The 23,914-nt window shown below is 41.5% G+C and overlaps 1 protein-coding gene across 8 annotated transcripts in view; it reads left to right on the top strand.

The window, feature by feature from the left end:
- Positions 1-23,914, top strand: part of SYNE2 (spectrin repeat containing nuclear envelope protein 2) — a 348,063-nt gene that overhangs the window by 92,281 nt on the left and 231,868 nt on the right. For all 8 annotated transcript variants that reach the window (XM_089522735.1, XM_089522729.1, XM_089522733.1 and 5 more), the window contains exons 15-26: positions 1,780-1,876; positions 3,360-3,547; positions 4,075-4,239; positions 6,389-6,547; positions 8,638-8,811; positions 10,436-10,570; positions 11,451-11,606; positions 13,248-13,465; positions 17,230-17,305; positions 18,476-18,594; positions 20,070-20,193; positions 20,414-20,574. In XM_089522735.1, coding sequence (XP_089378861.1) covers positions 1,780-1,876; positions 3,360-3,547; positions 4,075-4,239; positions 6,389-6,547; positions 8,638-8,811; positions 10,436-10,570; positions 11,451-11,606; positions 13,248-13,465; positions 17,230-17,305; positions 18,476-18,594; positions 20,070-20,193; positions 20,414-20,574 — 1,772 coding nt within the window. The remainder of the gene's footprint in view (positions 1-1,779; positions 1,877-3,359; positions 3,548-4,074; positions 4,240-6,388; positions 6,548-8,637; positions 8,812-10,435; positions 10,571-11,450; positions 11,607-13,247; positions 13,466-17,229; positions 17,306-18,475; positions 18,595-20,069; positions 20,194-20,413; positions 20,575-23,914) is intronic.

Genomic DNA, 23,914 nt, shown 5'->3' with positions numbered 1-23,914 from the left:
AGGCAATTGTATTCCCAGTTACCATTTACGGATGTGAGAGCTGGGTGGCGAAGGAAGCAGACAGAAAGAAAATCAACTCATTTGAAATGTGGTGCTAGAGAAGAGTACTTAGGATACCATGGACAGCCATGAAGACAAACAAATGGGTTTTTGAACAGACCAGAGCAGGACTCTCCTTGGAAGCAAAGATGATCAAGTTGAGACTATTGTACTTTAGTCACATAATGACAAGGCATGGATCACTAGAAAAAAACAATAATGCTAGGAAAGGTAGAGGATAGAAGAAAGAGAGGAAGACCACAAACCAGATGGATAGACTTGATCAGGGGGATTGTGGGCAAGAGCTTTCAGGATCTGGGCAAGGCAGTGGAGGATAGGGATTCTTGGAGATGTCTTATCCACGGAGTCGCCATGAGTTGGAACCAACTCGAGGGCAGCTAACAACAACAACAAAAAGGATATTGGCGAGTTGGAAAAGGTGGAGAATAAGCAACAAAAAATTAAAGAATTTGGATCAAGTCCCCTGTGATCAAAGGTTGCAACATCTAAGGATTTTAGATTTTTAAAAGGCAAGAAAGATATAGTAGTACTTAAGTTAAGCAAGTAAGGGGAGATACTGTATGGTGTGAAAAATCTAGCTAGAAGGACTTTTTTCCTCTTTGATAATCTTAAAACTTGTGACCCACAAACTGAACCAGAGTGGTGGAAGATTCAGGACAAATAAAAGGAAGCAGTTTTTAATATATCATGTATTTAAACTACTGTATAAAATTAATTGCCACAAGATATAATTATGGCTGCCAACACAGATGGCTTGAGAAATGGATTGGATAAAATCATGGAGAGGAATGCCAGCAGTGGCTAGTAATTGGGCCCATTCATTCTATGCAGTTATAGCACTATGATTCCACTTCAACTGCCATGCTTCTGTCCTATGGAATCCTGGGATTGGTAGTCTAAGGAGAGGCCAGAAGAAAACTCACAGTTTTCTTCATCAAACTACAAACCCAGGATTCCATAGGATGGAGCCATGCCAGTAAACATGGAATAATAGTGCTATAATTGTGTTGTGAGTCATCATGAGCTTCAGTATCATCATCAGCTTCAGTATCAGTGGCAATATTCTTTCCTATATGAGTTGTCAAAGAACACAAGATGGAAGGTGCCATTACACTATTGTACTTCTGGTGAGCTCCCCATAGGCAACTGGTTCCTCATTGTGTGAACAGAAACTAGACCATATAGTCTCTTAGTTCCACATTGGGAGCAAGGCAGGATGTAAATTGAAATTCAATAAAAAATTCATTAGGTCTGATCCAACATGCCTCTTCTAATGTTCTTCATATGTTCTCTAAGCTCTCTTCTTACATTCTCTGTATAGGATATTTTGGTATCTTAGGGAAAAAAAGCCTCACAGCAACCTCTGTAATAGCAGAAGCTGTAATAATAAGCTAAATGAATACAAATTGTGTGTGTGTGTGTGTGTGTGTGTGTGTGTGTGTATCTGTATATTACCTGAGGTATGTTACCTCGTAATTCAGAAAGATAGGACATGATAATAAAAGATGTGCGAAAGCTATTGAGTAATATAATAGCCAGGGAAGTGGAATACCAAACAAATATGAAATCTTTTATTTTCCCCTCTTCCTACCTTGCTTGTTGGTTGGTTGGTTAGTTTTGTAAACTCCAAATTGATGTATATCCTCATCTCTGTACAAACAAGGCCAGTTCATTCTCAGGCCAAGTCATCTTTTTTCCTAACTTTTAAAATTTGTGCAGGATTTCATTGAAGAAAATGGATTTGTTGGTCAACTAGAAACTGCATTTCAAATCTGTGAAGAAAAGAAGAACAGAATCATCAGCACTTCTGCTCTGGGTAATTGCTCACAAGCATAGCAGTTCTCATCTTTCTCTCTGTTGTCAGTGTTTTGTCTGTGAATGCTGTTGCTTATGTAGCTAGACCTGCACTACGCATGCTATATAGAATTTTCAGGCTGGAGAACTTCCAACATTTCTAAAAGTACAAAAATACCTTCAGAATGAAATAACTCTGAAAGGATTCCTGCCTCCCTCTCCAGACACACACACACACACACACACACACACACACACACACCCTCAGTGAGGATGAAGCTTGCTTTCTGTGGAAGGGATGCCAAGGTTTATTTGAGGCGTGTGTAGGTGAACAAAAAACGGGGACATAGAATAGAATAGAGTGACTAGAATATAAACAGCAGTATACTCCATATTGCATACTCCATACTGCAACATTATGTTGCATGACCTGCTTGTATTTTCAAAGAAATAGCTGTGTTTAGTGTGTTAACAGCATAAAAAAGGCAAAGTCTGGGGAATAGAAATCTAACCGCACCTTTAAGACTAACTGATTTTTTTCAGCATGACCTTTCATGGATTTCAATCCACTTCTTCAGATGCATTGGTAAAGCACAGGTATTTTAGCATATATGGTTGTGGGATTGGGCTCAGCATCTATTCTTCTACAGGGTCATCACTTGGGAGTTGTAGGGTGTATGGACAGCACTGGGTGACAACTCAGAAGTGGGAAGGATTTCCTCCCTTTTCCACTTGTCCAGCATTTCTGCCAGATCCAGAAAGCTTATGAGGTGGCAATAGCAACCCACCCACACCACTCCCTGGTGGTAAGGGGCTGCCTTCTTCATCTAGCAGCTCTGTTAGCTAAGAAGGAAGGCAAGTCTCCTCCCTTCACCACCCAGCCAGCAGTTCCACCAGACCTGGAAAAGGCTTTTGTAGAGAGGAGGGAGATATTAAAATATGATCTATACTGGATGTCAAATATACTAGGTTCACTGCTATTGTACTGTTGAACTTGGAAGCCTAATTCTCATTGAGAATTATGTGCTATCTACATTCATAAGCTTCCTCACTAAATGTCCACACTGATGCATGGTGAGGGCAGATCCGGGAAATGACATACCACTGGGGCAAGGCCACAGGTGTGATTTCACAGCTACTTTCATTGTATAGTTTCCTTTCAGATTGTCTGTCTGTCTGTCTGTCTGTCTGTCTTGAAAAGACACCATGCAGTGAGCTCAGGGGAGTGTGCATTACTCATGCCTACTTCATTCTCAGAACAGTGCTTTGCATGGTAGATCAGGGTGTGTTAGATCAGGTCACGAAATGAATTTAATGTCAGATCTCTCAAATCCAAGTCTGGCATAATCATTTTTCCACATTGGATCTTAAGTCCTGGTTCAGTGACATATTCATTTGTAAAATGGGTGGCTTGCTGCGTATAATTGCAAAATGAGTCAAGGCTAGAAAGAACTTAATGCTCTTCTGTAGACATGATCACTGACAGAATATTGTGTAAATTCTAGGAGTTGATCCTGAGGAAACAAACAAACTATTCAAGATGGTGGATTCTCAGATTTTCAGATGCCAAGAGTACATTTGCAATGTGAATGAAACTCTGCAAAAAAATTTATCAGCCTGGGCCATCTATACAGAGAATATTCACTTGCTAAAATCATGGCTGGAAAAGACACGGAAAGAACATCCAAAAAAGGTATATTTGCATTGCTTCTCAGTTTTATATTTAAATAAATAATAAATAAAACTTTTATTTATATACCGCCCTTCCATTGATCAGGGCGGTGAACAACATAATACAAATAATACATACAGTAAAACATTTTAAAAACAATCATAAAACCCCCGGTCAGCTCTCCAAATTGCCGTCAGCAAGAGAGAGAGGCCATCTAGGACTTCATTCGGGGAATGCAGTTCGAAATAGGAGGGTCTTTAACTCCCTCCTAAACTGAGCCAGGGAGGTGGCCGAGCGGAGCTCTGTGGGCAGCGTGTTCCAAAGGGTCGGGGCAACGATGGAATATGTCCTCCTCGATGTCGAGGAGAGTTTAGCCCCAGGTACCCTGAGTAATTGCTGCCCAGAAGTTCTGAGGGTGCGGGGCGGAATGTATGGGGAGAGGCGGTCCTTCAGGTATCCTGGGCCCAAGCCATGTAGGGCTTTATTTGTTTTGTACTTAGGCATGGGCTGTAACCATCATATCTGTTGTGTTCTTTCTGACCCTGAAGGTCCCTACAGACACCCTGGCAGCCTGGAACTCTCGGCATGGATCTTTAAATGAAGCTGGGAACTTTCTGATTGAATGCAGCAATGATGAAGTAGGATCAGTTGTTTCAGCGGAACTGAAAAAACTGAACAGAAAATGGGCTAAACTTATAAAGAAAACACAGTTTGTGAGTTGCCACAGATATTTTTCTTCTTCTTACTACTTTGGTTGAGACACACTTTACACCAGCATGGTAGATTGGTTAGATGCAATGGTCCCCAAACTGTGCCCTTTAAGAGATTTTGGACTTCAGCTCCCAGAAGCCTCAGCCATGTTGGCCAATAGTCTGGGATTCTGGGAACTGAAGTCCAAAATCCCTTAAAGAGCACTGTTTGGGAGCCACTGGATGTTGCCAACTTCTTTCTTTCAGTTAGTCTCAGAGGTGCTGCAAGATCTCTCTGCATACTGATTCCACAGACTAATATGGCTATGGACCTTATCACATTGGGAAAATCAGGAGTTTAAACCGGGGTAGGCAACCTTTTTGACCTGAGGGCCGGGTTGCTGTCCCTAAGACAACTTGGGGGGCCGAAGCCAAAAAAATAATATTTTTTTTTAATTAAATAAATAAATAAACCAGGACAAATGTAGGACAAAAATTTAAAGTGGAGGACACTTTTTTAAATAAAAAAATGGAGGACACGCAAAAAATTGCTGATTTTTAAAAAATGTTAATATAAATGCATGTTTCTGAGGCTTCTATAGACAATTGCCCCCCCTGCTCCCCCTTGCCTGCCACTTGCCCCCACTTGCTCCTCCTTGCCTCCCTTGCCCCCACTTGCTCCTCCTTGCCCGCTGCTTGCCCCATGCGCAAAGGCCCCACATGCCTAGGCCGAAGGCCCCGCGCGCCTGCGCTGGAGGCCGAAGGCCCCGGCAGCAATTTGCGGCAGGGCTGGGCTGGGGCCGGTTCCTAGGCCTTGGCAGGCCGCATGCAGCCCACGGGCTGTAGGTTGCCGACCCCTGGTTTAAACAGTAATTATCCCATGTAAAATGCAGTATCGTAATTATGATTTTCACACAGATCACTATTAAATAGGCAATAAGCAGGCAATAAACAGCAACAAATCATTTTCGGCATTTCCCTATGAATGATTTGTTGCAGTTTATTGCTTGTTTATTGCCTGTTTAATAGCAACATCGTGTGAAAATCTGAATTGCGATATTGCATTTTGCATGGCATAATCACTGTTTAAACCCCTGATTTTGCCTGATTTCCCCTGTGTGATAAGGTCGTATGTTTTTGAATTGGTTAGAGATGTTAGATTTAGACCAGGAAGATACAGGTTTCAAGTCATCTATAAAATTCAAGGGTGAAGCTTAGTGGATACACATAATTTGCCCAGAGAAAATCCTAGGTTCCATTCTGGGCATCTTCAGCTTGGATTAGAAACACTTCCAGACAGGAGTCCCCTGGAAGGCTGTGGCAAGTAAGTGTAGACCAGGAGTGGGCAACTGTTTGGCACTGGAGAGCTGTATTGGCCTTGCAGACACCTTGACACTGTTGTTGTTATTATGTGCCTTCAGGTCATTTTTGATTTATGGTGACCCTAAAGCGAACCCATTGTGGTGTTTTCTTGGCAAGATTTGTTCAGAGGAAGTTTGTCATTGCCTTCCTCTAAGGCTGAGAGCATGTGACTTGCCTAAAGTTACCCAATGGAGTTCATTGTGGGCTCCACCTCGCCTAAAAAAAACTTTAAAACATTTTGCTTCCAAATATCCCAAATGGTCTCCAGGGGGTATTTGGGGGAAATTTCATCATGTTCCTATTGGGAATATGACAGACCTTTTTTTATTATAGGACAGTGATGGTGAACCTTTTAGAGGCCGAGTGCCCAAACTGCAACCCAAAACCCACTTATTTACCGCAAAGTGCCGTGTCCCTCTGGCTTTCTAGTAACAAACTCTGGCAAACTCTGTGCTGGGGCGACGGCACATGTGCCCACAGAGAGGGCTCTGAGTGCCACAAGTTCGCCATCACTGCTATAGGAAGTGACAGGGAAGTTAATTTCCTTTCACTACTGGTGTAAAAAATGCCTCTCCCAAGCTTAAAATGGCTGCAGAGAGACAAAAATATGGCAAAATTGTCGCCGATAGCTTCCTTTAGGGCATTTGAGGTAATTGTTTTTTTAATTTTTTTGAGCCCTGTAGGATCCTGAGCACTACAGAAATAGCCCTGGTAACCACTTATGGCCTGGAGGCCACACTTCTCACACGCCTGGTGTAAAGAATACTGAGCTAGGTAGACCAGTGGTTGAACTGTTTATTTTACTTTGCAGGAGATGAGACTGTTGACAATGCAGCAGGAGGAGATGTGCTTATTGACTGACAACAATGAGAAAGTTGATTCTCCTACACTGGAAGCAGAAATTGACACGCTTGGCTATCAAGGGAATGTCTCATATGAGGCTCTTAAGAGCCACTTTGAGAATATGAAGGTAAAGAATTTGCTTATCTTATGGGAACCAGAGTTTCAGCACTTAAGGTATTTTCAGTATTTGGAGTTAAGTGTCTGCACTTGCAGTTTAGTCCTTGTTTGGTATTCGTATCTTTGCATGTATGTGGAAGGGAGGGGAAGAGTAGGCTCACATTCATCCAGTTAACAGGTCAGTCTTGCCTCTGGGCTAATGGCAGCCAGTGAGTCCCATGTCAGTGGGTTGATGAATCCAATTTTTATCCTGATCTGTACTGCAGCTATTGGAAGTCCTGGGGCTCTTTTTAATTTCAGATTAAAGCCTGGAGTGAATTAACTGACATGAAAGCCACCAGCCACCACTGCTCTGGACCCAGCTGACTTGTTTACATAGAGTCTGGGAACATCTGTGGGACCCATACCATCTCTGCCAAATTCTGGTTAGGATTGTCAGGTGTCCTTGATTATAAGGGATTTTCCCTATCTGAAGTTTGGAAGCTTTTCCTTTTATATAGACCAGTGGTTCTCAAATGGTGGAGAAAGAGCCCTGAGGGTGTGTGAAGTTGCTCAAGGGGGGCACAAAACTTGGAGGCACTGATCTCTTCTCCTCCACTACTTCCCAAACTTTTTCTGTCTTGGAGGGGAAGAGAAAGACAACGGGGATGCTTGGTGCAGCTGCCTCTGCCTGAGGGATGCAGAAAAGGAGGAGATGTGGGGAAGCTCACTGGATCATGGCCTCTGACTGGGCCCATCCCAAATCATCACTTTCCCCCACTGTCTCATCACTGGCCTGAGAATGAATGTTTTTGTATAACTGTGTGTGAGAGAGTAGGTGAGTATTGTGTGAATGAAAGAAAAAGTGAATCTGCACTTCAGAAATAATGCAGTTTGACACTGCTTTAACTGCCATGGCTCCATCCTATGGATCTGTGGAATTTATAGTTTTGTGAGCGATTTAATCTTCTGTGTTAGAGAGCTCTGGTGCTACAAGAAATTACAAATCCCAGGGTTATACAGGATACATCCATGGCAGTTAAAGTGGTGTCAAACTGCATTTATTCTCCAGTGCAGATTCAGCCTGCAACATATCTTTGAATACTGGTGCATGTGAGTGTGGCTGCGTGTAAGACAATTTATTTATGTATACTTTACACATGTGTTAAGTATTTAATATATTGAAATAAAACTGTCCTAATTTGAAGAAGGTTATTTCCTTATAAAATGTTAAAATATTAAATATTCATGAATGTGTGAACAAAAATATGCACACTGTGCAAACAATTTTTATTCATATAGCATGTCAATGGGGGCATGACATCTGCATGTAGATATAAAGGGGTTTATGAGGATAAAAAATTAAAAGAGCCACTGATATAGATTGAATCGCTTCTCGGCCTTTTGGCTAAGATCAATTCAAAAGACGTAATAAGGTTCCAAAAAGTCCTGGATTTTGGGGCGTGGGCCCTTGATAAAGACAGAAATGGGTGCATCATGACAACATTGTGCAACTTAATGTGCACCTAAATGTGCGTGCAGATTTACTTCTTCATGCACATGAGCATCTGAATGCAAAATGGCATAGCATGCCCATCTCCTTTTCCACAACTTTGAGCTGAATGCAGATGTTCTGTGTTGGGTAAAAATGGACAAAGTGGAATGTAAACAGGCAGAAGACACCAACAGGATTTTAGTCTTTGGTTTTTATTTTACCTGCTTATTTTAAATCTGTGATGGACACAGTGAATGTACCCACATCAGGTGTTCTTTAGTTTGGCCAAACACTTACTCTGAATGCATAACTAGCTATCAGATCTCCCCCACCCCCAATTCAGCCATGATTTTCAGATAATGACTAAGTCTATGATCATTAACTAAAACATCTTTATTTCAAATAATGATTGCATTTTATTGTTAAAGAAATAAAAAAGGTTAATTTCAGTAGAGGTTTGGGTTTCATCTGTCCCCTTGGCAGAGACATGTCAGCAGAAGAAGCTTTTTGAGATATGACAATCCATAGAAAGAAAAAAAAACTTTCCTTAAAAAAGAATTGTACTAAAGAGATGTCTTTTTTTTCATAGACATTTTTGTTGTTTCCTTACCCATTTTTCTTCCTAGATGCTTCCGGTTAGTCTTGGCACTGATTCACTTGCACCTGACGCATTCTTGTCAGAGCAAGAAGTCAAACTGCATTTCGAAGATACTTACAAGAAGCTTGAAGCTGCTGTTTTAAAAGCTATGCAACTCCTTGGCCATGAAACAGGACCTGAGGGACCAATGTCCAAGTATGAGGTGAGTTAATCAAACTAAGGTTAGTGTCACTCTGCCAAAAGGTAGATGTTTGAGGAGCTGTTGCAATACATATTCCCCCGCACCCCCCTAATGACACCACTGCTGTGCAGTACATGTTATAAGAGGGAATACCTCATGGCCATTAAATATAGACAGAAAACAAAGGAGGGTTCTAAGAATGCTAAAAAATAAACAGTACACTACATTTTAATTATGCTACTAGTATTTAGACTTAAGTCCCTTCACTTGCAGGTTAGTCATTATTTGGCTTACCTGTCTTTGCATAGCAATAGCAGCTTCATTTATATACCACTTCATACTACCTAAGCGGTTTACAGCCGGTTTACAACTGTACGCTAATTGCCCCCAACAAGCTGGGTACTCATTTTAGCAACCTCAGAAGAATACAAGCCTGAGTCAAGTCTGAGCCTTGGCTGGTATTGAACTCATAGCTATTTTTGTGGTCATTGCATATACTCAGTGAAGATGCTCAGTGGCCACCTTGCAAGTTGTATTCACATTTACTTAGTAGTAAACTGATTACAGTCCAGAGGGGCTTATTCCCTGTAGACTGGTATTCCTATTTAACTGAATTGCACTATGGTTCTGGCTGGTGTACCATATATATTCAACTATAAGTCAACCTCATGTATAAGATGAGGGCAGGTTTAGGGGCCAAAATTATGGAATTTGATATTACCCATGGATAAGTCAAGGGTAAAACTAAGGGGCATGTAAGAAAGAATCTAATAGATGAAGCAAAGGAAAAAGTGCAAAAGAACTTACAAAATTCCAGCAGGCATAATTGTTTGTGCTCCCATTAAATGCTGGATGGATGAGAGAATAGAGGAGTGTTAGGACAGGACAGATCACACACTGGTTTTTCAGCAGGGGATGGTTTCCCTGTTTTAAAAAAATAAAAGTTAAAGTACAGTACTTATATTAACCCATGGATAAGCTGACTTAGATTTTTGACTAAAATTTCTATACTTATACATGAATATATACAATATTTTCTGCCCACTGTAAACACCTATTTTGTTATTAATCATTTTATGTTATTCTGATACAGTTTACAGCTAATACAAACAAAGAAACTTAAACTGAATACACGAACACTGGTTGCACAGTGGATCTTTTGATATATTCCATGAGTGATCTCCTGTGATCTATGCACTCTCTGACATACACACATTTCTGTTTTTGAGTCTGAAGGTGTGCTCCACAAGTACAGTTATAGTGCAAATGGAAAGAAGTGTCCCTTGTGATGTTACAATCATAATGCAAAGGATACCTCTGTTCAGTGTGGCCATGCTGGCTGAGATTTTCTCAGAGTTGAAGTTGAAGAAAGTATATTTTCTAAGCTCTGCTTTTGCAGTTGGAAAAAAGGAATTAATTTGAATCTGACTGATTGCTAGTTAGGAGTGGGCTGCTTGTCCCCAGCAATGGGTTCAAATGAGTGCCTTCAAATTCTCTTCCACCCTTAAGAGTCCAGTAGCACATGCTTTGCTTTGTAGTACTCACAGTGTGGAAAGGACCCTTTTACCTTCCAGGCATTCATCTATTTTTAGGCAGGTTTTGTGTTTTGATTACTATTCCATAATTTTATGCCACTTTCTTTCAGGAAGCTTTTAGCATCTTGGATACCAGCATCCTTGGTGAGTTTTTGAAAGCAGCGGAACAATTGAAAGACATTTCATCTGCTCATGAAAAGGCAGTGGTGGAGGAAAAGAGCAAAGATGTTCGTGAGAGATGGGAGGTGAGAAAATGTACCTGGGAGGCAGAGAGCTGTTTTAATCAGATAGAAACCACTTGAGTACTTTCCCATTACATATGATTTTTGGAGGCCTTTTTGATAGCATCTGTGTGGCATGGTGCCTAGACTTATTGCCTTGAATTTGGGAGACCTGGGTTCAAGTTCTGACTCAGTCCTGAAGCTCCACCAGGAGGCCATGGGGAAATTGGTACAGCCTTGTTCACCAGGGCCTCCCCTGCATGAGTAAACACATGGTGGGAGCATGAATCTCACCCCATGACATTGGTGCAGTATGCAGAACATTCGTATAGGTTGATCCATATGCTGTATCATTGCATCGTCTTCCAGCACAACTGGTTTCCTCCTGACACAGAGAGTTTATGCATGTACAGATGTATATCTACAGGCATTTCTTGCTCACCTTCCATTAGAATCATAGAGTTGGAAGAGACCACAAGGGCCATCCAGTCCAACTCCCTGCCATGCAGGAACTCTCAATCAAAGCATATCCAACAGATGGCCATCCAGCCTCTGTTTAAAGACCTCCAAGAAGGGAGACTCCATCACTCCCCATGGAAGATGTTGAAGAGTGGGATCAGGATGCAAATATGTAGCTACAGGAGGTGGTGGCAGATTGAGGGCTTTTTTAAAGGGAAAGGCCAGGTATATGTGTAGTAATTTCAAGGAACACCTTTGTACTCTCAGTCCTATCTACCTGGCAAGGGTGTTATGAAGCTAAAATTCTCTTCTAAACTCCTTGTATCAAGGATGGTGGACACATGAAAAAAGTCCTTCGACCCCTAACCCCCCCCCCCCCAATAGCTCTCATGTTATATCTTTATTAATTACCAGCATTCTTTGATATACATTCTGTATTCTGCAGGCAGTTCGCAGAGAAATCATATTCTATATTCAATTAAAAATGGAAATTGAAAGAGGAAAATTAAATAAAATGTTTTCCAAGCTGAATAAACAGATAAATAAAGAGAAGAAACTGCTCAGTGCTGGGAAAACCAAAGGACTTCTTGAAGAACATGAGGTATTTTTCCATATAGATATTTTGTTTAGGCGAGGAATACTCAGTTACGTCCTCTGAAATACAGCCTACAGCACCTAGTATTTATTGGCAGTCTTTCATTCAGGTAGTTCATCTGGTCCTGGAGACTTATGATTAACTTTCAAAATGAGACAAGATCTGGTGCCTTTAGAGTATACTGCATCAAACAGGTGGACTGGAAGTCTTGGTTTAACTATTTATTTTGGAAATCTATGAAATGTTTTAGAGTAATGATCATAGAAACATAGGATCGTAGAGGTAGAAGAGAACACAAGGGCCATCCTGTCCAACCCCCTGCCATGCAGGAACCCTCCATCAAAGCATCCCCGACAGATGGTCATCCAGCCTCTGTTTAAAGACCTCCAAGGAAGGAGACTCCATCACACTCCGAGGGAGTGTGTTCCGCTATCAAACAGCTCTTACTATCAGGAGGTTCTTCCTAATGTTGAGGTGGAATCTCTTTTCCTGTAGCTTGCATCCATGGTCCAGGTCCTGTTCTCTGGAGCAGCAGAAAACAAGCTCAGTATTACACCCCTTCAAGTATTTAAACAGAGCTATCATATCACCTCTTAACCTTCTCTTCTCCAGGATAAACATCCCCAGCTCCCTAAGTCATTCCTCATAGGACATGGTTTCCAGATCCTTCACCATTTTAGTTGCCCTCCTTTGGACACACTCCAGTTTCTCAATGTCCTTTTTGAATTGTGATGCCCAGAACTGGACACAATATTCCAGGTGGGGCCTTACCAAAGCACAATACAGTGCCACTATTATTTCTCTTGATCTAGACACTATACTTTTATTGATGCAGCCCAGCTTTCTAGTCTGTTCAGGTCATTTTGAATTTTGATCCTGTCCTCTAGGGTATTAGCTATACCTCTTAATTTGGTGTAATCTGCAAATTTGATAAATATGCCCCCAATTCTTTCATCCAAGTAATTGATAAAGATGTTGAACAGCACTGGGGCCAGGACAGAACCCTGTGGGACCCCACTGGTCACTTCTCTCCAGGTTGAAAAGGAGCCATTGTTGAGCACCCTTTGGGTTCGGCTGGTCAACCAATTACAGATCCATGTAACAGTTACTTTGTCTAGCCCACATTTTACAAGCTTGTTTGCAAGAATGTCATGGGAAACCTTGTCATAGGCTTTACTGAAATCAAGATATACTCTATCCACAGCATTCCCTTCATCTACCAAGCTGGTAATTTTTTCAAAGAAAGAGATAAGATTTGTCTGGCATGACTTGTTTCTCTGAAACCCATGTTGACTTTTTGTGATTATGGCATTGCCTTCTAGATGTTCACAAACTCTCTGTTTAATGATCTGCTCTAGAATATTTCTTGGTATTGATGTCAGATTAACTAGACAATAATTGTTGGGATCCTCTTTTTTCCCCTTTTTGAAGATGAGGACAACGTTTGCCCTCCGCCAGTCTGCTGGGACTTCTCCTGTTCTCCAGGAGTTCTGAAAGATTATTGCCAATGACTCCGATGTTACATTTGCCTTTTCTTTTAATACTCTTGTATGTAGTTCATCTGGTCCTGGAGACTTATGTAGAATCTGTCAACAAAAAATGTCATGTATCCAACACAAGTGTTTTTGCATTTCTTTGTCCATTTAGGACATGTTTTCTCAGCAAGGTAGAATGGGCAAGCTAAATGCTTGCTTACAAGCCATGAAAACAATGAGTAAGAAAATGGCCATGGAAGAAAATGAGACTGAAACAAAAATGCTGGTTACAGAATATGAGCAGAAGAAAGAAGACCTTCAAAGACGTGCATCAGCTGTTTACAATGCACTGGTGTCTAGGGCTTGTGAAGACCGTTCATCTAAGAGAGGGTGGGTATTTTCAGTAGCCAGCATGGAACTGCTTCATGGGGGCTTTCTAGATAGCTGTGGCTTGTGCAAAATGCATTGATAATGCTCGGGATCCTCTGAAGATGAGTTAGGTTCAGCTTAACAACCAAACTGAGGATACATCCAGACTAATTAAAAAGACCAGACTGTTCCAGATTCTGTTCTTGTTCTTTCTGATTTTATTTTGGAGATCCATACATATTTTGATTATTGCAGAATATTTTCTGTCAGCAGCTGGTACACCTTTTTATACCAGCTCCCCAGATTAGTGTATTCTAATGTGGTATTAAAATGGAAAGAACAGGAACAAAATTGGGGGCTTTTTAGTCAGTCTGAATACACCCTGAGAGATATAGAAACTATTTCAACTGTAAGTCTAATTTTAATTTCACAAAAGTTCTCATGACTACATTTCAGTGGTGGGCCAGGTCAGTCAAAGAAGTAGGACCAAATATACCAGTATATTTTAGCTTCTAAAACTTTCAGAATTGGAAAAGCCCCATTCAGAAGTTGAGAAACCACGAAAGGAGAGAGTTGAGAAACCACTAAAGGAGAGTGTCTTGAGGAAGGGAACCATCTAGCAAACATTGATGGGGTGGGTTAGGACAGGGTGGTGAGATTTAGCCCCAGGTCTTGAGGTTTCTGACCCCTGACATGGAGTGCATGCCTGAACAGGTCTAGTATGTGCAAGAGCTAAGAGTAATTCACTATGATTAGTAGTCGTGCCATGTGATCATGAAAGTAGTGGGGCTATGTGGTACAGATTTATGAACACATGAATAGATATAATGTTGGATAGGAGAACCATGGCTGTGCCAGACAAATATTGGGACATACACATGCATATGATTCTCATACATTGCATATGTCCTTTTTGAATATTATGAGGGTTAGTATTCCCTTCTTCCCTCTGCATAACACAGAGCCTGTCCTTGTGGGACTTACTGAATATTTTCTGAAACCCCCAGCACAACCATTCACTTGTTTTGTGGAGAGCAGCAAGAAGCTTCCCCCCAGCCAGATGTGAAATGATGATATCTGTGTGCTGAATTTTGCTATGGTCCTCCAGAAGTTTCAGTGCTGTTGTAATCATTTTGCACCCAGCTATGAGAACATAACCGGATGCATCTGTGATAATTAAGTTTATCGCATGGGGCTTCAACCGTTCCCCAGCGCGTTCTAACGGGGGTGTGCAGGGGCGTGCACGGAACGCGATGGGCACCGGATGGGGCCCAGAACGCGACTTTATCGCACGGGGGGCCGCCGCCGCCGCGCGTTCCCATCGTGTCCCAATTCGGTTCCAGAGGGCGCCATTTCTGGGGACACTTTGAAACAGTTCCCAGAAATGGTGCCCTCTGGAACCGAATTGGGACGCAATGGGAACGCGCGGCCTGTGTGCGCCTGTGCCGCCGCACCGCCGCACACGAGCCCCATTGTTTCCAATGGGGCTCGAGCATAGGCGGAATTCGCCTTACGCGGAGGGATCCGGAACGGATCCCCGCGTAAGGCGAGGACGGACTATAATTATTAGTCCTTCCATCTGTATTGGACCAGCTCTCTGATAAGATGTTTCCAGAGCCTGTTGGTGCTACTGGATCTCTAAGTGGCTTTTGACACAATAGGTCATAACATCCTCTTGGATTGCCTGAGAAGATTAGGAATTGGAGGCACTGCATTGCAGTGGTTCTGTTCCATCCTCTTGGGTAGATTCCACAGGGTGATGTTCAGGGACAGTTGCTCTACAAATAAGAGCTTAATTGTGGCATCCCTCAAGGTGCCATCCTGTCCCCAGTGCTATTCAACATATATATGAAGCTGCTGGGAGAGATCATCCAGAGGCATGGGGCGGGGTGTTATCAGTATGCTGATGATACCCAGATATATTTCTCCATTTCTCAGTCTTCAGCTCAGACTTCAGATGGCGTCTCTCCTCTCAATGATTGTCTTAAAGCAGTAATGGACTGGATGAGGATAAACAGATTAAAACTGAATCCAGAAAAAATGGAGGTACTTAAGTAGCAGCCCCGAACCCAGGTTTTGGGATACAACCTCTAGTCCTATATGGGGTCACACTCTCCTCAAAGGACTGTGTTCATAGTCTGGGGGTGCTCCTAGATCCGTCACTCCAGATGACAAGATGGTCAGGAGTGCCTGTTATCAGCTTCGGCTGATACGCCATCTGCGCCCTTTCCTGGAAGTTAAGGACCTTGAAACTGTAGGGCACGCGCTGGTAACCTCCCGTCTCGATTTCTGTAATGCACTCTGCATGGGGCTACCCTTGTGCTTGATTTGGAAACTTCAGGTAGTGCAGAACGTGGCAGCCAGGTTGGTCTCAGGAAGAGACCACATCACACCAATTTTAAGATCGCTTCACTGGCTGCCCATCCGTTTCTGGGCCCAGTACAAGGTGTTGGTTATAACCTTTAAAGCCCTAAATGGCTTGGGTCCAAGCTATCTTCGGGACCGCCTCCTCCTGTATAATCCACCACTCGCACTCAGGTCCTCTGGGGGGAACTTGCTACAACCTATAAAAATAGATTGTCTGCAACCTCCCAGAGGACCTTTTCGGCAACTGCTCCCAGATTGTGGAATGGCCTGGTGGAAGAGGTCTGTCACATTATCACCTTAAATAGCTTTTAAAAAATTGTTAAGATGGATCTCTTCCGGCAGGCCTTCCCTGAATAGATACACGGCCACCAAAAAGCCTAGTTTGTTCACCCCGATTTCCGTTATAGCCATGGTTTATTTGTTTTGTTTATCATTTTAAGCTATGTTTTAAACTGTAAGCTGTTTAATTCTATTTCATGGGGTGGGATTGTGGGATATGAGAATTTAATCTTGTAAGCCTCCCCAGTTGTGTTGCACAGAGGAGCAGGATATTATTGTTGTTGTTGTTGTTGTTGTTGTTGTTATTGTTGGGAAAATGTATACTTCCAGTACTCCTTGTTAGCATGGTCATTGGAAGTATTCTGGGAACTGTAGTGTCATGAAGCATCTCTTCTAATCCCTTGCTGTTTCTTACCTACAGGGGAAATGGGAAAATATGTTGTGCTTTTTTTCCCCACAGGGTAAAAAACAGCTGTTGAGATGTATATATGCAGTAGGTATTATTAAGCAGATGTGGCAAGCAATGCAAGGGTAATTCAGTCTTAGAATCATAGAGTTGAAAGAGACCATAAGAGCCATCCAATCCAAACCTCTGCCATGCAGCCTTCTGATCCTCCCCTTTGAATTTCAGCATCTCTAAGCTGTTTTACTTGAACAAAAAAACTGTTGAACAGAAAAATCAGGGAAAATCATCATGTGCAATTTGTCACTGAAAGTAAAACATATGGCACAGTGGTTTGAGTGTTGGACTAGGATTCCTGGAGACCCGGATTCAAATCCCCACTCAGCTCCTGAAAGCCACTAGGTGACTTTGGGCAAGTCACACTCTCTCAGCCCAAGAGGAGGGTAATGATAAACTTCCTCTGTAAACCATTGGGTTTACTATGAAAACCCAATGGTAGGGTCACCATTATGTTGGAGTTGACTTGAAGCCATGTGACAACAACAAAAGAACAAAACAAGTGCTGAATTTTAATTTGTGGCAGAGAAAAATATGCCTTGGCTATATAGAGATGAGAAAACTTTGTATGACATTCTTAGTGGCCATATGCATGGACCTTAACAAGGTAAATACACTTTTGCCTAGTTGCCATTTTTATTTTTTGTATTCCACTAATCAATTTATTTTTAAAATCCAGAGGTTTAGCACTTGCTTCTGGCAATGGAGAGAGGGCATCTTCTCAACATCCCTGTGATGGGCTTTCAACTGAAAAGGTAAGATGTTTGAATGCATTCATGGGGCTTTCTCCATTGTGGCATTTTGCAAGGGCTGGCCAAAGATACTTTGCTGCCTGAGACAAACAGGAATTGTTGTTGTTGTTTTATATATTCCATCTTTCCCCCAATAATGGGAGTCAAAGTGGCTAATATTTAAAAACAGTACAAATGGTGAAACTATACAAGGTCATTAATTAAAGGGTAAATGTAAGAGTTATTTAAAAAACAGTTAAACAATTTATGAAGTTAATATATTAAACATTAAAAACATTAAAATACATTGAAAGACTATGTACAAACCTTAAAACTAGCACCACATAGCATTAAAACCCCACCCCGGCCAGTTTTTAAAAGCCTGTTGGCACAAAAAGGTTTTTGCCTGTTACCAGATGGAGAGCAGGGATGGGGCCATCCTGGCTTCTCTAGGGAGGGAATTCCAGAGCCTGGGAGAGCAGCCACTGAAAAGGCCATTTCCTTTGTTCCACCAAGTGAGCCTGAAAGAGTGGTGGAACAGAGAAAAGAGCCTCTTCAGACAATCTTAGAGCTCTAATAAAGGGAGATACAATCCTGCAAATAACCTTCCACTCGACATAAAAAATCAACTGACAAAGCAGATTATTTCCATATTAAAGAAAATTTTTGTACTGCTTTTCAGTTTAAAAATCTAAAAATGGGTTACAATAAAAAATATTATAAAAGTAATAGCTAAATATATCACTTGGATGGGATGCCTGTACAGGCCTAATATATTGGATAACTGCCAGTACACCAGAGGCCCTTTCACACTACACAGCTACACTACTGTGATTCCACTTTAGATGACATGGCTCTGCATCCTATGGAATCCTGCAATTTGCAGTTTAGTGAAGAGTGTTTAGAATCCCCAACGAGAACTCAAGTACCCATTCAGTCTTCTGCAACGCACATATATGTTTGTTGTTGAGATTTTTCCAATCTTGATAGCTGGTTCATTAAAATAATTTAACTGTGAAATATCTTGCTTTTATTGAGGTCATACTTTGAAATAAAGCCTTTGCGCTCATGGATGAACCCCCCCCCCCCACACACACACACCAGTGTTGTGAGCTGGTAGGTTTTAATTGAATTGACTGTTTTGCCATTTTAAAATAAATACTATGCATTTTCATTCTTTTGCCCGCCCCCCAGGTCCCAACAAGTATTTCTGATATAAATTTGGAAGCAGAAGAGAAACTTCATAATGGAGGACATCATCGAAAGAAGTGTGAAAAAGATGGAGACTTGGATTTGGAAGGGTTGAAAGAGAGGTGCTTTTCAGTCTAGGGCCTTATCTGCATGGGCCAAATAAAATGTCCTCTCCCTGTCCTCTTGGCAGGGAGTCTGGGCGATGCATAGTCCAAACCCCACTTCTTATGGGAACAGTTTGAACAATGTCCAGTCCATTCAGCAGAGAACATGTTCTATAACATCCTTTAAACTTTTTTTAAAGTTACCTTTTGCTTTGGATTTTCCAGGATGATTCTGAGACCTCCATTGCAATTGTGAGTGACTGTTTACAACTCATCCCGTTGTGCTGCCTGGAGTAGCTGCGGCAGTGGGTAGTCACTCGCTCTGAGGTCAGAACAAGTGCCCAGCCATGTGATGGATGCTGGGCTCCTCATTTTGACCTCAGAGCGAGCGACTTGTGATGGCTGGCGTAGCAGCACAGTGGGACACATTGTACAAACCGTTAGTGGGACACACTGTGTGAACAGCCACTTGATGTCGCAATGGGAGTGTCAGGTAACTGGAATGTTGGGTAGCTCTGGGGCTTATGTAGATGGTCTAGGATGAACATAGACAGCTACAGTGTGGGTGGGGATGGGAGCCAAGGGCAATTTATAACCTTTACCTCTACCATGGTGGGAAACCCAGGCTGATTGTTAGTTTAGTGTCTTTTAGAAATAACTTTTGGAGTTTTGAGCACCAGTTTTGGTGTTTTTCTATCTACTCTTCTGTTGCTAGAGACCTCTGGGAATGGAGATTGTCCTTATTTTAGCTTTTAAATATCCCTTTTTCCCATAATTTTTAAAATGAGGTACAGAGGCTTGGAAGGGTTATTTGGGGTTTAAGTGGCTCACAGACTGCAATGGTGAAAAAATTGGACCTGTGGGCAGCATGTGGCTCCAAGGAGGGTCAACAGAACCCACCAGCATCTCAAAATCTTGGAGGACATTCCCCCCCCCCCCCCTTTGTGATAGCTTCCCCTCTGACTGACTTCTCCAACAGAAGAGCCAGTGTGATGTAGTGGTTTGAGTATTTGACTAGGACTCTGGAGAACAGGGTTTGAATCCCTGTTCAGCCATAAAAACCCAGTGACCTTGGGAAAGTCACAGTCTCAGCATCAGAAGAAGGCATGGCAAAAACTCTCTGAACAAATCTTGCCAAGAAAACCCCTTGATAGGCTAACCTGAGTTTCAGCATAATTCGGAAATGTCTTGAAGGCACATCAACCCCTTCCAGTCCTTTATGCCTTGTTTTTATCCCTTCAAATCATGTTAGGTACAGGAGAGGTCTTTTCCCAATGAGGAAGTAAACTGGAGGACATCTTCCGAGGGTAGGGTTGGGAACATGATGGAATGTTTTTAGCAATAAACAAAACAAAGTGAAAACGGTTTAAAACATTCTGTGGCTGGGACCCCTCAAGGTCTTCTGGAGGAGATCATTGTCCTTATTTGCTGCATCATCATCATCATCACCACCACCCTTTTAAAATATTTTTTAAAAATATTTTTTTCCTCAGCTGTGAAAGAGCAAGACATAAACTGAAACTTCATTTAAGCAGTATCAGAGAGAACATAGCTCCTGCTTTTACTACTGATATAAAGGACACTTCCTATCTTCAGAATAAGCTACATGAGTTAGAGGTAAATATTTTGAAGCTCCCTCATTGGTCATATTCTTAAAGGAGTATCAGATGAACTAGAGCCTATGCACTGACTCAGTTCAGATGTCATGTTAAAGCATGGTTTGAAGTCTTAATAATGTATTAAAATGTCATTGCTGTTTTTATATATTAGTCTTTGGATGTGTGTTACATCTTGGAGAAACATGTTGCACAATTGACACTGGTCTGTCATGTTTTAGGCCTTAAAGAGTAAAGGTGAAACTTCATGGAAAGTGTTTGAATCCATGGCCGCCATGCTAGAAAAACGTTCAGGTGAAATGGAGAAGTCTGACACCACTAAACAATCTCAGGAGGAACTGCTGAGAGAATGGAACGAGCTCCAGTTGGCTTTAAATAAAAGGTATACTCTGCATATTATAGCTGCAAGAAGGAATGGATTAGTTGGATGGGATGGCCATACAGGCCTAATACATTGGATAACTGCCAGTACACCAGAAGCTCTTTCACACTAAACAGTTAGAGTGCTGTGATGTAGATGACATAGCTGCATCGTATGGAATCCTTCAATTTGCAGTTTAGTGAGGAGTATTTAGAATCCCCAAAGAGAGAACTCAAGCACTCCTCCAGTCTTCCCCAACACACATATATTTTTGTTGTTGAGATTTTTCCAATCTAGATAGCTGGTTCATTACAACTCTATAAATCTAACCTCTATAGTGAATGTATTTGCCACTATTTTTTTATTCTTCATTGAGCTGAGAAAAATGTAGCCCTTCTTCAATTGGTAAGACTTATGTTTGGGTCAAGCTCATAACTCAAATCGAGGTTTCTAGGTGAGGTTTATTATTACCATTACAAACATGTGGGTAGAATTCAGAGACATAGCCATGTTAGTATGGAATATAAGGATGCAAACGGATCTTGTTGCACCTTTGAGACTAACTGTGGCCCTAAATAGGCTAAATGAAGCAGATTCTGGCCACTTTGGAGGCATGGTGTTCAAGCGACGCACATCTTCAAAGCTATACTATACTAGCTAACAAGAATAACATGAAACTAAACTATCCCCAATATCTCCAATTCCTTCCTCCCCTTAAAACTGTACTTATTAATAAACATATAATCATGTTAAACTCAAATTAATACATTTAGCACAATCCAAAATTGACTTCCCAGCTCCATGAATATTAATACTCCATATTTCAAGTTTGTCAGTAATACAAACTCATTTTTATTTAATTTCTGACCTAAAAATTTAAACCAAATTGCTTCAGATCTCCAAATCCACAACTAAAATCTTTCCTTCTTTCTTGCTCATATAAATAAAAAATGATACCCAAACCCTTCAATAATTGTCCAAAGGTTTTTCTTTAATTAATATTGCTAGTTTGTCCATTTTGTCCAATTCGAACACTTTAACAATCCAGTATTCTTCTGTAGGAAGAGAGTCTGTTTTCCAACTCTGGGCATACAATGATCTTGCTGCAATGATCATAGAATGCACCACTTTATAGTTTATGTCGTTAAATTTCTCTTTTGATATACCAACAAAAACAACTCTGCATGCATCTGACAAAGGGTTAAATAGATTCCTACTGCATTTTGGGAATCGATTCTAAAAGGTCCCTTGTTCCCACTATGAAAGTTCCCCCCCTTACCCCAGTATAATTGCTTTTTTTTTGCTCCGATTCTCATCGCCACTGTTAGCGCAGCTTCAAAATCCCCCATCAATCATCTGTGACGTAAGCGGCAGCCTGGCTTGGAAATTTTGGGGGGGGGGGGGTTGGAGGCTGAGAGAGTGTGATCTGAGGCTGAGAGAGTGAATGGGGCTTGGGATTGGAGGAGAAGGATGAGGCCAGGCAGAGAGAAAAGAGCAGGGGAAGGAGGCTTGGGATTGGAGGAGAAGGATGAAGCCAGGCAGGGAGGAAAGAGCAGGGAAAGGTGGCTTGGGATTGGAAGAGAAGGCTGGAGCCAGGCAGGGAGGAAAGAGCATGGGAACGAGGCAGGAGGAGAAAGAGGAGGACAAAATGCTTTTTTAAAAAATAAAATTGTTTGGATTTTCAATTGATTGATTTTGCAATTATTTGTCTTTGCAAGTAGTTGCTAAATCAAACAATCAAATACTTGATCATTTTATTAAAAAAACAAACACAAGTACAAAGGCAGCACCGAGAGGAGAGGAAAATGGTGGATCTGCCAAAAACTGAGGAGGGATGGTAAACACCCCTCTGCCATAGTTCCTCCCCTCCAGAATGAATCAATTTTGACTTGTTCCCACTTATGGAACTTGCTTCAGAATCTATTCTTCTCAAAAAACCCTCTTTCAAAATACTCTCTGGAAACACCATTTTTTTTGCCTTTGCTTCGCTTCATCTTGACAGGATTAGATCAGATTATGGCAGGAACTGGTTTCAAATGGGAATGAGGGTCATTTCATAGTGGGAACAAGCCCAAAGTAGACCAAGTTTTCAAAAGCTTATGATACAACCTCTTTCACACAGTCTCAAAGGTGCTACAAGATCCATTTGCATTACAAACATATATGTGTCAGCTCCAGAGGTGGGGAACCTCACACCCTAGGACTGAATGTGGCCCTAGGTCTGGCCATCTGGGCTTTTCCCAAATGGTTCTAACCATACAACATCAGCATTGGTTGGCTTTTGAATTTCTGTATGAGGCTTTCCTTTCATACTAGGAGGTTGAAATGCCTTTGCGAAGGCCTTGTGATTAACAGTAAGAGCTTGGGGTGAACTGTACTGGTATTTTTGTTGCTGCCTTTTTGCCTGTGGCTCAACTCACCTCTAGAATGGGGTCTGTGAGAAATACTAAAGTTGAATTTGGCCCTTGGGCTGAAAGACGTTTCTCATCTGTGGTCTACTCAGAAGTAAAATCTCACTGTTTTCAGCAAGAATTTCTCTGATATGTAAACTTAGAATTTTACCCTAAAGGATAAAAGTCATTACTAACCAACTAACTAACTAAAAAAGTAACTACCAACTAACCCTAGACTATTTTTTAAAGTTAGGATGAATAATCAACAATCAGAACATTGTCAGATGACATTCGTACAATTTAGGATTCCTCCTTCAAAGGAGATACAGAGGTTATCCAGGCAAAATGTTGTTGTTATTATGTGACTTCAAGTTGTTTCCAAGCTATGGCAACCCTAAGCTGAACCTATCATGGATAGGATTGGTAAAATTTGTTCAGAGGAGGTTTGCCCTTGCCTTCCCCTGAGGCTGAGAGCATGTGACTTGTCCAAGGTCACCGAGTCAGTTTAATGAGTGAGTCGGGAATCAAACTGTGATGTCTAGAATCATAGTTCAACACTCAAACCACTATGCTAAACAGTAATTAACACAGGCTAAAACAAGCATCAGATCAAAAGATTCTTGGGATTTTTCAGTGTTAGCATATGGACTGTGTGACCTTCCTCTGCACTTGGATGTAGCTATAGGAAATAGGAATATGTAATAGCTAGTTCTTCTTTCTGCCAGACACTCGCCGTGTCTATTCAGGAACGTTCTTTCTCTGTGTATGCACCAGCTGTCTTATCTTTGATGGAAGAGAGATTTTAAGGGGATAAGATTTGGGTTTCTTTGATTACATCCACTAGAGCTCAAAATTCTGCTAAGCTTCCCTTCCACTGGTCTTAGAGTCAATGAATCATTTAAATTCCCTCTATGTATGTGCTTATTTAATTTATACCTCACATTTATTCTGAGATGGGATGGGAGACA

This window comes from Sceloporus occidentalis, unplaced genomic scaffold (genome assembly GCF_023333645.1).
Source record: "Sceloporus occidentalis isolate IW3139 unplaced genomic scaffold, rSceOcc1.0.p SCAF_4, whole genome shotgun sequence".
Taxonomy (NCBI): domain Eukaryota; kingdom Metazoa; phylum Chordata; class Lepidosauria; order Squamata; family Phrynosomatidae; genus Sceloporus; species Sceloporus occidentalis.
The sequence above is the reverse complement of the archived record's forward strand: the minus strand, read 5'-3'. Positions and strand labels throughout refer to the sequence as shown.